The sequence below is a fragment of the Rhipicephalus microplus genome, chromosome 3 (genome assembly GCF_043290135.1).
Source record: "Rhipicephalus microplus isolate Deutch F79 chromosome 3, USDA_Rmic, whole genome shotgun sequence".
Lineage (NCBI taxonomy): Eukaryota > Metazoa > Arthropoda > Arachnida > Ixodida > Ixodidae > Rhipicephalus > Rhipicephalus microplus.
The window spans coordinates 6,950,519-6,963,655 of NC_134702.1; the positions used below are offsets into that span (position 1 = coordinate 6,950,519).

Below are 13,137 nucleotides of genomic sequence, written 5' to 3' on the forward strand. Positions count from 1 at the left end.
GACCATCACATTCCACACGCCACACAAGTTCCGACTTGTCTGGACCCCTGGGCACGCCTGTCTCCCCGGTCATGACTGCGCTCATGCAGCTACCCGAGCACTCACTAACCGGGATCCGGAGGAAGAGCTGTCCAACCCAGATGAGGAGGACACAAACATGGAACTTCTAGGATATCGAGACACTCTCGATTACTATAGACGAGAACGCATTTGGTACCCTCCACCACAGCACACGCTCACACGAGAAGATGCAACTGCGGTGCATCAACTCAGGCGAACACGTTTCCGAACCTCTATTTCCTCCACATCCTCCATCCCACTTCTTACTCTGACAAATGTCCTGGCTGTGGAGCGGTACCGACGTTATTTCACGTAACGCTGGAATGTCAGCGTCCGCCAGCCAGGCGCTCTGCCATCTCCTCTCCTATTCCTATACCCTACAAGACTGGGAGGCCATGCTGCGTGATGAAAGCCTGAGTGGCCAGCGGGTGCTTGTTCAGCGGGTGCGGGACGCAGCAGCAGCTGTTGGAGCTCTGGACTGAGAGCCCCACCCGACATTTTTCTATGCTTGAAATAAAAAGTGTCTCTCTCTCTCTCTCTCTCTCTCACCAGTGTTACATGCTGTCTTTAAGGAAGCCTACACTATCAAAGCATTACTACCTTCATTTGCCAAGACGCACACTGTTCTAGTACTAAAGACAGATGAAGAAGCGAAATTAAAATTACTTTCGTCATATGGGCCCATTTCGCTAACGAACACTGAGTATAAAATACTCATGAAAAATTGGCAGGTAGATTGCAGTCCGTAATCACCGAAATAGTTGGGGAGCACCAAACGTGTGGCATCAAGGGGCGTTTAATATTGATGAACACACACAATGCGCTGTGCCCTTGAAAGTTGCGATGCTTCTTATTCTCATGTTGCGGTCCTCCAGATTGATTCAGAGAAGGCGTTTGACTGCGTCCCACACGACGTGCTGTTCTCCACACTTGGAACATGTCAAGGTTGGATCGCTGATTACAGAGGGCATAGTCTTGGCGTATAAGAACTGTAAAACGCGACTAATCATTAACAGGATCCCGAGGTCTCCCATTAAGCTGGAACGTTCTGTACACCAGGGCTGTCCGGCAAGTCCACTCTTGTTTGCATTGTACATAGAGAACTTGTGCTTGGCCATAATAAAAAAAAAGAGAGAGGTTCCGCATGCCCCCTAAATTGAAACGGCTACTCACAAGTATGATCCACCGCATTCGTCTTGGTACACCAGACGTTGCGCACATATCATCGGTCGCAGTGACACCGGTCCTAATTGTGAACACTGTGATGTGCCAGAAACACTTGAGCACATATTTTGTGTCTGCCCAGCATACGCACTTGAACGACAAACACTGTGATATCGCAGTAGGTCATTAACTGATGAGACCGGGTTGGGTCCTTGGCCAGACACCAACAGTGCAACTTTGGTCGTAAGAGCAGTTATAACCGTTTTGGAAGCAACTGGACTATATGCGCGGCTATAAAATTTGTCTCAGCTAGAAAAAATACTACATACTCACCTCTCTATCTCACCATCGTCATCTATTAGTCTTTCTTTTCTCTTTCCCCTCCCCCAGTGTAGAGTAGCAGGCTAGAGCAAGCTATCGCTCAGGCCAACCTCTCTGCTCTTCTGTAAATAAACCTATCTCTCTCTCGAGACCATCCGTGGTTTCAGACTGTTTGACGCCGAGATAAAAGTTTTGGCATACGCTGATGATGTAGCAGTGTGTTGTACCACCAAAGAAAGTGCACAAGAGACAGTTGCCGTTGTTAAAAATTTTGGAGAAATTACAGGAAGTCTGGTGAATTAGGGAAGGTGCCTGGGGTTTTGGCATGGAGACTGGACAACCCCAGATATATATCGACGCTGTCCGCCGTCCACCACCCGTCCCGTCAATTACATCATACTACCAGCCACCTGCAGCGCACCTTCGTCGCAACCATTGCAGGAGGCTTTCAGACGTCGGCCCATGTCTCCGATGCCTCCATGCCACCAGCCACCACTTGCCGCGCCTTACTCACCACCACGAGAGGACATAGGATGCCCACAATTTCGCAGAACGGAAACTTGGCGCACTGTCGATCGGCGCCCTCTCTGCTTCAACTGTGGTGGTGCCGGCCATATAGCTCGCTATTGTTGGTACCGCAACACATCGCTTCGCCCGTCTCGGCCAGGGTACGACGGTCGCCGTGCCAACGCCGACTACATTGTTCGCCATGACAACCCTGGTTTTCGAGGACCTTCAACAACGTGGTCTCCCTATCACGAGTCGCTTCCTAATCGCCAGCCCAATTCCACCCATAGGTCACGCTCTCCATCCCTTGCTCAGACATCGTCACCGAATCGACGTACTTTTTCTGACCTTCGGGGAACAAGGTCACCCAGCCCTTACCGGGGAAACTAAAGGCGGCGACCTCTCGGGGTAAGGTCGCAGCCCGACCACAAGACGATAAAAAGTCCCCAGTACTGCCGCTACAGAACGACTCGATGCCGACGAATATTAACAACGACGAAATGGTGAGCGCCGACCTCAATGTAATTATTGATGGAGAGCAAGTGACGGCCTTAGTCGATACGGGTGCCGATTTTTCCATAATAAGTCACAAGTTTGCTGATCATCTTAGAAAAGTTAAAACGCCATGGACTGGACCACATATAAGAACAGCGAGTGGTCCATTGCTGCTCCCTACTGAAAGATGCACAGCAAGAATCAGCAAAGGAGATTCTTCTTTCGTCGCGACTTCATTGTTCTCCCAGAGTGCTGCAAAGATTTAATTATGGGAATGGACTTTCTCAGGGAGCATGGTGCAATAATCAACATCCCGGACCGCGTGGTTTCATTTTACGAGAGTGCTTGTCTGACTGATCCCACATCACCACAGCACAAATCCTTTCGTCTCAAAGACCACAATATAGTCGTGCCGCCTCGATCATGTATCCTCGTTTCAGTAGCATGTGACGTACCGTTCGACGGTGAAGGAGTCGCCGACCAACTAACCTCGCTGCTTTTCACTCACGGGATTTCCGTAGCACGAGGAATAGTCAATGTCACCGACGGTCGAACGAACTTGCTGTTGAGCAATTTCACCTCCGAGCGACGGCACCTTCCAAAAGGCACAACATTGGCACATTTCGACGAGATCGCAGATGTTTGTGACTGCTTTTCAGCACTCGAAGCAACACCTGTACAAGACCCACATAACCAAGCACCTAACCTTGACGTAAGCCCTACTTTAACTCAGCAACAGCGGGAACGCCTGCTTGTGCTGCTAGACGAGTTCCACGACTGTTTTGCGTCAACCTCGAAAGTTGGCCGGACGTCCTTGACCAAGCACCAAATCATCACAGAGGACACGGCTAGACCAATCCATCAAAATCCGTACCGTGTGGCTTCAAAATAACGAGAAGCGATAGAACAGGAGGTAACAAAAATGCTTGAAGGCGACGTCATTCAACCGTCGAAAAGCCCCTGGGCATCACCTGTTGTTCTAGTGAAGAAGAAGGACGGCAGCCTGCGTTTCTGTGTGGACTATCAAAAGCTAAATCAGGTTACAAAAAAAGACGTGTACCCGCTTCCCCGCATAGATGATTCGATCGACAGGCTTCGAAACGCACATTACTTCTCTTCCATAGACTTAAAGAGCGGATATTGGCAAATCGAAGTAGACCCCAGGGATCGCGAAAAAAACCGCTTTCGTGATGCCAGACGGACTGTACGAATTTAAGGTTTTACCATTTGGCTTGTGCTCCGCACCTGCTACTTTCCAGCGTCTCATGGATACCGTTCTCTCTGGGCTTAAATGGAGAACCTGCCTAGTATACCTTGACGACGTCATCGTGTTTTCTACAACGTTTGACGAACACCTTGAAAAATTGCAAATGGTCTTGCAGGCCATATGGGCCGCAGGCCTGACGCTCAAGCCGGAGAAATGCCACTTCTGCTTTGAGGAACTGCAGTTCCTTGGCCATGTCGTCAGTTACGCAGGTGTTCGTCCAGACCCCGAGAAAGTTGCCGCCATCGCACAGTTTGCAACACCATCAGATAAAAAGGCAGTGAGGCGTTTTCTGCGTCTCTGTGCATATTATCGGCGGTTTATTTCAGATTTTGCGCGCATTGCGTCACCTTTAACTCGTCTCACGAGGGATGACGTTGCATTTGTTTGGGGGCGACGAACAGAAAGCTGCTTTCAATGACTTGCGGCAACGTCTACAGACGACCCCCGTGCTTGCCCATTTTGATGAGACAGCCCCTACAGTGCTCCATACTGACGCCAGCAATGTTGGCTTCGGATCTCTGCTTGTGCAGCGCCAGGACGACGAGGAAAGAGTGATCGCTTACGCAAGCAGAACTCTGTCACGCACAGAAGCAAATTACTCGACCACTGAAAAGGAATGCCTCGCCGTGGTGTGGGCAGTTATGAAATTTCGCCCATACTTGTGCGGCCGCCCATTCAAGGTTATCAGTGACCATTATTCGTTGTGTTGGTTAGCAAGTCTGAAAGATCCTTCCGGGCGATTGGCACGCTGGAGCCTTAGACAACAGGAGTTTGATAAAACGATGGTGTATAAGTCGGGAAAACGACACATGGACGCCGACTGCCCATCTCGATCACCAATAGGGTCGGCTGCTTCTTTTGATGAAGAGACAGCGTTCCTCGGAATCCTCGACACGTCAACCATCACAAATCACCAGCATGATGATCCTGAGCTACTTGGCTTGAATAATTACTTAAAAGGACGAAGCCAGAATGCGCCAAAGCCTTTACAAGAGGACTATAGTCGTTCTGTGAAACAATGACCTTTACAAAATAAACTTCTCGTCAGACGGGTCCACCTACCTGCTTGTCGTCCCTACCACTCTTCGTTCTGAGGTGTTGCAAGCGTGCCACAACGAGGTAACATCTGGACATTTAGGCTACACGCGCACACTGAACAGAGTTCGAGGGAGATATTACTGGCCTAAACTCACCCCTGCCGTGAAGCATCATGTTCGGACCTGCCTCGATTGCCAGCGGCGCAAGTCACCTCCAACGAAACGAGCCGGTTTGCTACACCCTGTCCAGATCCCGACAACGCCATTTGACCAGATCGGAATGGACTTTTTGGGCCCACTTCCCACCTCTAGTGTTGGTAAGCGCTGGGTTATAGTGGCTACCGACTACCTTACTCGCTACACCGAGACAAAAGCCATCCAGAGAGGCACAGCAGAGGAGGTGGCCCGGTTCTTCATAGAGGACATTGTGCTGAGACACGGTGCGCCATCGATCGTTACAACAGATAGTGAAAGCGCATTCACGGCTGCGCTTTTAGATCATGTGTTGGTGCTCAGCGGTACTATTCATCGCAAGTCGACATGCAGCTTACCATCCACAAACCAACGGGTTGACCGAGCGACTTAACAAAACTCTGGAAGACATGCTTTCAATGTATGTGGACATCGAACACAAAAAACTGTGACGAGATTCTCCCGTACATAACGTTCGCATACAATACTGCGAAAAAAGAAACCACACGGATGACCCCATTCAGCCTTGTTCACGGACGAGAAGTAAGAACGATGTGTGAGGCGATGCTGCCACACGAATGCGATGACAACGAAACGAGTGCTGACGCGTTTACTCAACGCGCAGAGGAAGCCAGGCAGCTCGCACGTCTGCGAATATACCAACAGCAAGAGTACGACGCAGGCCGCTATAACCTACGTCATACACCTGTAACGTACGAAACCGGGGACAGGGTATGGGTGTGGACGCCTGTACGAAGACGGGGACTATCCGAAAAGTTGCTCAGAAGGTACTTCGGATGAAGTCGTCCCGGATAGCCCAAACTGTACAAGGCATCGCCAGCACCAACCTGAGCTTGTGCACGTAGTGCGCATTAAGCCATACGTCAGCGAGTGACTCTGCGAGGCACCGTCGCTTCTACAAAGTGACTTTATGCGCGAATCACTGGCTCAGCTATAGCATCGGGGCGATGCTCTTTTAAGGGGAGGCAAATGCCGAACCCGAAGCAAAGAACGAAGACGATGTGCGCGCCAACAGTCTCGTGAAAAGGGAGACTGAAGAAGACGACGCTCTTTTGTTTGGCTCTCCTGCTCTTTTGCAAATGTATACTTTCCTGCAGGAGTTCAAGACACGAGATGCCTCGATATTATGGTAGCTTCATGCAGAAAAGAAATAGTACTGTGTGGTGATTTCAATTCACACCATGTGTCTTGGGGCTTCAAATCTGATGTATGCGGAAGACGTTTGTGGGAATGGACCCTTGATAATAACTTTTCCTGCTTGAGCTCACACGTTGCTACATTTGTAAGAGGTAACTCTAAATCGACTATTGATTTAACATTTCCCAGCTCCACTTTAAGCATATCCTCGTGGAATATATTAGATTGGGCTACAAACAGCGACCACCTTCCCGTTACGTTTAAAATTAAGTTCCCGAGGTTTAGTTTGGCAGGGAAAGTTGGCTCATTCGTAAATTATGCTAAATTACAAAAGGACTTAAAATCTACGTTAACTTTTCGCGAGGAAATGCAGGAAGACCTTAGGGCTATGAGTCTATGTGCAGTGTTGAAACGATCATTAAAAAATTCAACGTTTACTGTAAACTCGAACACAGCGGGATCTTTTAGCCCGTGGTGGAATCTAGAATATGTCAGGGGGTATAGAAAGCGAAAAGCAGCTTGGAAAAAGCTGTTAATTAACCAATGCCCCAAAAATTGGAGTGATTATAAATTCATGGCCGCCAATTTTAAGCGTCTAGTGCGCAAAGCAAAAGAAGACTATGATATGAATAAATTTATTTATCTGTCTAAGTCTAAAAATAAGAAAATGCTTTTCAGGTCTTTACGTGTGAGAAAAATGATTCCACATACAGAAAGCAGTCATTCCACCATTATGTCTCCTCGCGAACTCTCTGAATTCTTGGAAAATATTGCTAAAGGCTTGCAAGCCAGGTTTACGACAATTATGCCAAAGTCCATGGTGAAATTAAGGGTGGATTGTGATTTCCAGGAGGTATCTTTAGCTGAACTGGCGGATGTCGCCCGCTGCTCCCGGACCTGATGGGGTGACCTCTACAATGATTAAAGTGCTATACGAAATATTGCCACATGAAATCCGTAATATAGTTAATTATTCACTGAAAAATTCTTGCATTCCGGCCGATTGGAAGCGTTCCAAAATAATTCCGATACTTAAGAAACAGGGAATGGAGTTTACTCTGGATAACATAAGGCCTATTTCATTGACATCTAACCTGGTCAAGCTTGTATAGAGAGTCTTAAATGCCCGTATAATAAACTACATCAATAAACATACAATACTAAACCCCAGACAAACTGGCTTTAGATCGGGATACTTCATTTGGTGTGCACATGTGGATTTGGAAAGTCGCATACAGCTGGCTCGGCATCGCCGCGAATACTGTGCACTAGTCACTCTAGACTTAGCTAAAGCGTACGACAAAGTGGAATATCCTATCCTAATCCAGCAGATGCAAGACTATCGCTTTCCAAAATATATAACAGCATGGATTACAGAGTTTGTGAAAGACAGAGAATTTTATTGCTTCTTGGATGGATGCTCTTCTAAAAAATATAAGCAGACACGAGGTGTACCTCAGGGTTCAGTATTATCCCCGGTGTTATTTAACATATTACTAAGTTCCATTCCAACTCATCAGGATATCCAAATTTACGTATATGCAGATGATATTGCTTGCTTCGCAACAAACAGTGATCTGCACTCATTGTATCAGGCATTACAGAATTACATGAACATGCTAGAAGGATGGCTTGACAATATCCATATGTCATTGAACGCCAAAAAAAGTGCACTTGTGCCATTCTCTTTTAAGGATCGTGTCAACATTTCCCTGATGTATCGTACCGAGCTCATTCCCCAGGTCGATTTCCTGAAATACCTAGGCATCGTATATAATAGGACGCTAAATTGGAAAAGCCACATAGAGGAGGTTGGCTGTAAAGCGTCACGTGCCTTGGGGTGGTTACGCAAATTGGGAAACAGAAAAATAGGATTGCGTAGGAGTACATTGATAATGATTTACAAGATGTATGTGCGGCCTATTATGGAATTCGGGTGTGTATTATTTTCAGGCAGCGCGGCTTACAAGATGAGACAATTAATATTATTAGAAAGAGAAGCTTTGCGCTTGTGTCTTGGACTCCCCAAATTTGTGGCAAATAATGTTTTGTGTGTGGAAGTGCGCCTTCCACCTTTGTTAACTCGGTTTAGAATACTTACAGTTCAAAGTTTCTTAAAAATATACAATTCGCCTCTGCGACAAGCTTTATATCGCGGTGGCGATGAGGGGAGGATCGTACGTCTTGGCTGGCCTCGGGCTCTACCTGGAACGATGCTGTTGTAGTTACCGGGCGCACAAAGGTCACTGCAATCATTGCAGTATCTGTTTGTGAAAAGCGCGCGCTTTTCAGACACAGTGAAGTAAACCTGAGACGCTTATTCGCTTGCATCTGTACCAGTGAGTACATTTCGTGCGTTATTTGTACGTGAGAAACGTGGGGCACGTTTCTATATGCTTTCGATTCTACGCGTGACCTTCCAATTTGTTGCTATCGCGTTCAATGCCTCACCTTTGCGGCAATGCTGGGACTTTTTTTTTGTAGAAGTATGTCTTCTACTATAGATAACACAGCTTCAGAAAAATAACCAATGAAATATGCCCTATATGTGGACCTGTTTTCATGTGTTCCTTCGCCTATGTCCTCTTTAGGGGCGCTCAAGATGGTATCTATGTCAAAACAGCAGCTCGCCCAAAAGTCAACTCTTTTTTTTTTTAATAAATGTATATAAGGAGAGGTTCGTGCCAATGCATGGCGCCGGGGGTACTCCTCTTGCTCAAAAGTCGACATCGCAGATTTTGTAGCAAACACAAGGCTATACATATGTACATAGCACAACGCTTACTCAATAAGTCCACGTTTTTCAATACTGAGTGTCCACACCACACAGAAATGTGTCCACACCACACAGAGTTTGTAAAAACACAAGTAATCACGCCATTTTAAGGGTTCGCACAAGACATGAAAGTTCATTAAAATGTCTAAGGTGATCTTGTCTCCTAAGTACCGATTTCAGAAAAGTTTTCACAAAGATATCGTAGTGAAACACTAAAATATCGTTATGAAACATATCGGTTAACAATGATGCTAATAGTTTTTTTTTTTCGTTTAATATTTTTGAGATATTTCAGAACCTTCCAAAAAGTGAACGACTTGACGCGCTGCAGTGACTTGTAGCTTTCCTTTTGGCCATTGACCCAATACTTTTGCAATTGATTGAGGTCGCTTATCCAAAGAATTTAGTTTTTGTGTAAGTTTCTTTCGAGGTCTGTCATAAATTTTACAATGTAGAAGAATGTGCTTCACATCATCTTGAGCTTCTCTACATGAGCAGGTAAGACTGCTAGCTTTCCTTATTTTATACAGGAAGGCCTTTGTGTAGGCCGTCAAAGTCGAAGTGTATGGAGGACTGTTTCTACCGATCGGCTAACCTTTCGGGGAATATTAAATTCCATTCCGGGATCAATGTTATATAATTGAGAGTTTTTCGCACCATTTTCGAACCGGCTAGGTATCCATATACTCTTTTGTGCACTAACTCTTTTTGTGCACTAACGCTCCACCTCCTTAGACGGGCAACACTTGAAAGACCGATATTATTTGAAAGATAGTCGAAACGAATATTTTTACTGACTAACAATTTTTTTTCTGTCGGGAGCGAAATAAATAAATGGGCAGCTAAAAACCTATGGGGCGATGTGTATATATGTACTTCTATAACCGGCAGGGGGTGCTTGAAGAAACGGGCGTCATTATCCTCAGCGACCCACGACGACTGTAGTGTCACAATACACGATGAACGTTAAAAGAAATAAACAAACAATAAAACACAACGAAGGAACTCGACAAACGCCACGCAGTCCACTCATCTCGTGCGCTTCTCCACCGAGGCATCACGTTTCAAGTGTTGACATTCTCCAGCGCCCGCAGATCAGAGCACAGACGGAAGAGTCAGCTCCTTTCATTCGTTGCGTGTTCCGACACCTCGTCGAGGCCCTTGAGGCAAAGAAGTCCACGAGGACCCAAACTTTCGCGCGAGAAGAAGCTGCGGCTACACGACAGCATCAAGACGACACCGAACTCGGCGCGGTTGGGAGGTTTGTTCGCCGCGAGAACGACCACAACTTCTGTGAAAACGCGCAACATTGACAAGGTGTCGCGTTGAAAGGCGAATCACCCTGTCGCTCGGGGTGGAACCTGCGCAAGGAACAGACTACTGAGAAGCGAATCAACGAGCTGTAAGCGAAGCTGTGATCGGTCAAGTTGTGGAACCGAGTGCGTCGCAATGAAGCCTGCCGAGGTTTCGTGGCCGTCTTCCATGAAGTCGTTCGAGGCTGTCTACGTGTTCTTGGCGGTGCTGTACGCGCTGACTGCGACTAACCTGTACTTACATTTCACCAGGGATTCGTTGTCGTTTACTGATCGCGAGTGCGCGAGGTGCTGCGTCGTTCCGATGGAAGAGTCTCCTGCTCGCGATGCACACGTATCGGGAGGTCGTGCGAAGCGCAGCGGATCGACGATGCCGCGCAAAGCGGGTCGAGCCGCTGCCGAGGAGCCCGTCTATGCGAGGATATCGCCCAAGGCGGCCGCTGTGCCCAACGTGGAGTTCTTCCCGCGAAACGACATGACCAGCCGCGACGGCAACACCATGCTCGTCAGCTCATACGCCAGGATACCGGTACGCTCTTTGTTTCCTCACATGCAAGAACACACGGGTGCCTTCTTTTTGTTGACGCTCCATAAATGCCACATTACAGGCATCATAGAATGATGAAAAAAGCAATATACATATTACAATGAGCTCAGCTTTTTTTGTTACAGACGAGCTTAATGAAAAACAACGAACAAAAGCCAAGAAAGGTATAGAGGGCGTTATTTGTAGACATTTAAGAAATTTTGTAGTAATTAAGACTTGCAGTATAAGTGACGTATATGTGAACATATTAAAGCACACGAAAAAAAAAAAAAAAAAACGTTGCCGATGCCCTGTTTGCCGCTAATAGTGCAACGGCGTGAATCGCTTGCAAGTTGTCTCTTCAATATTCGGGCACAAGTTCGCCCAAATAAAAAGTTTAGCCTTGAATATACGCAAACCTCCATCAATGTCACGACCACGGGACAATATCGTGTATTATATGCGAAACATTTCTAATCGAACGTCGAGTGTTGCTATCTATCTATCTAGCCACCTACATCAGGGTGCTCTCGTGATCGCCTCTTTAACTTGAAGCAGATCAATGAGAGGGCAAGAAGGCTTGATGAATATGTCTTAATGGTCATGAAATAAATAACGTGAAAACCCCGTCGCGTACGTCATCAAACCCTTTTTTCTAGACATATGTGGCACATACCCGTGAGCTGCTGCTATGTGCCGCAGCTAATTGACAATTTATATCAACCGATGAACGGCGAGAACAGAAATTGAAGGAAAAATGTGTAAATGTAAGGGCTTGTTTGCTTTGTTAGATATAACATCAATGAGAAACAGCAGGCTAAAATTGGAATGCAAGAGTGTACTTTGAAAAAAAAATTGCGCGCGTAATGTGAGTCTCGGGTGGTTGCAGTGCCAGCTATACAACATTACATATGTACATATACGTGATGGCTGTATTTGTACATAGCGGCCGTCACGTCCGGTTAACGTCGATTGTTGTTAAGTGCCAACCACTTGAGTTGATTTATGTTGCAATGTGTAGGGGCTACCATCCTCGCAAGTACAAGCGCTACGCATCAGCGTACTGCTTCTGGTGTTGCTAATGCTATGTTGTGGCTTGCATCATTACGCAACTGCAAACAACTGGTTATGTGACATGCATGACTGTTCAATATATGTCTGTGTGCATAATGTTTGCACACTCTTTAGCGTCATTTCGCAGCGTTCCACTCAATAATTATAAAATTAATAAAAAAAATTGGGGTATCCTTAAGCTTCGTTTCAAGAGTTGAACGCGATAGTGATATGCTCTCCAGTGCGTTCTTGACCCACTTGTTGCATACTTTCAATTGTGCGATGTTATTCGAGAAGTTTAAATTGTTTATTACTGTAATGCAATCGATAAAGTTGAAAGTGGCTTGCGTCAGTGAAGCTTTTGCACATGGCTGCATTCTGAGTAATGGTTATGTTATCGTGTTTTAAACCACAAGCAATTAAGCGCGTGAAATGTCTTTCAACTTGCCCCGCCATGGTGGGCACTCGACTGCTATAACCCGAAGGATCGAATCCCGGCGGCGGCGGTGGCGGCTGCATTTTTGATGGAGGCGAACGTGTTTGGGGCCCTTGTAATACTTAGACTTACGTGCACGTTAAAGATCCCCATGGTGATCGAAATTTCTGGAGCCCTCAACTACGGCGTCTCTCATAATCATATCGTATACTTTCGGGACGTTACCCCAGATATTATTATTATTATTATTATTATTATTATTATTATTATTATTATTATTATTATTATTATTATTATTATTATTATTATTATTATTATTATTATTATTATTATTATTATTATTATTATTATTATTATTATTATTATTATTATATGTTTTACAACTTGCTATGCGCCTGCTACGTGGTCTTAAGGGAATACACACAGTAACACGTGTACCTGTTGTAATGGGTGGCTGGTTTTAAACCTCACAGTCGTTTTGACATTGACGCCCGATGGCAATGTATGCTTGTACCACGCAATATTACAGCGATATTACGTGTTGTATTGCGAAGAGTGTTTACAGGACGCGTGTGTTTGGGCGAGGGGGTAGATAAAAAAAAAAACGTTAGTTCACTGCATGTCCAACCAGAGGAAGTTATTTCTACAGCACATCAAAGCAGATGCGTGGCTGTGTAGTAGAACACCTAATTGCCGCGCAGGTAGCCTGGGTTCAATTCCCACTCGGACCTGGAATTATTTGCATTTTTCTCGATTTTTCGGTGACGCATAAGATGATGATTTTCGATTGATATGTGGGGTTTAACGTCCCAAAACCACCACATCATTATGA

At 46.0% G+C, this 13,137-nt stretch overlaps 1 protein-coding gene across 1 annotated transcript in view; it reads left to right on the forward strand.

The window, feature by feature from the left end:
* The first annotated feature begins 10,286 nt into the window (after positions 1–10,286).
* LOC119183303 (uncharacterized) overlaps positions 10,287–13,137 on the forward strand; it is a 96,565-nt gene continuing 93,714 nt past the window's right edge. Inside the window, exon 1 of the mRNA XM_037433646.2 lies at positions 10,287–10,819. Within this exon, the coding sequence (XP_037289543.2) occupies positions 10,427–10,819 (393 nt within the window). The 5' untranslated portion in view covers positions 10,287–10,426. The remainder of the gene's footprint in view (positions 10,820–13,137) is intronic.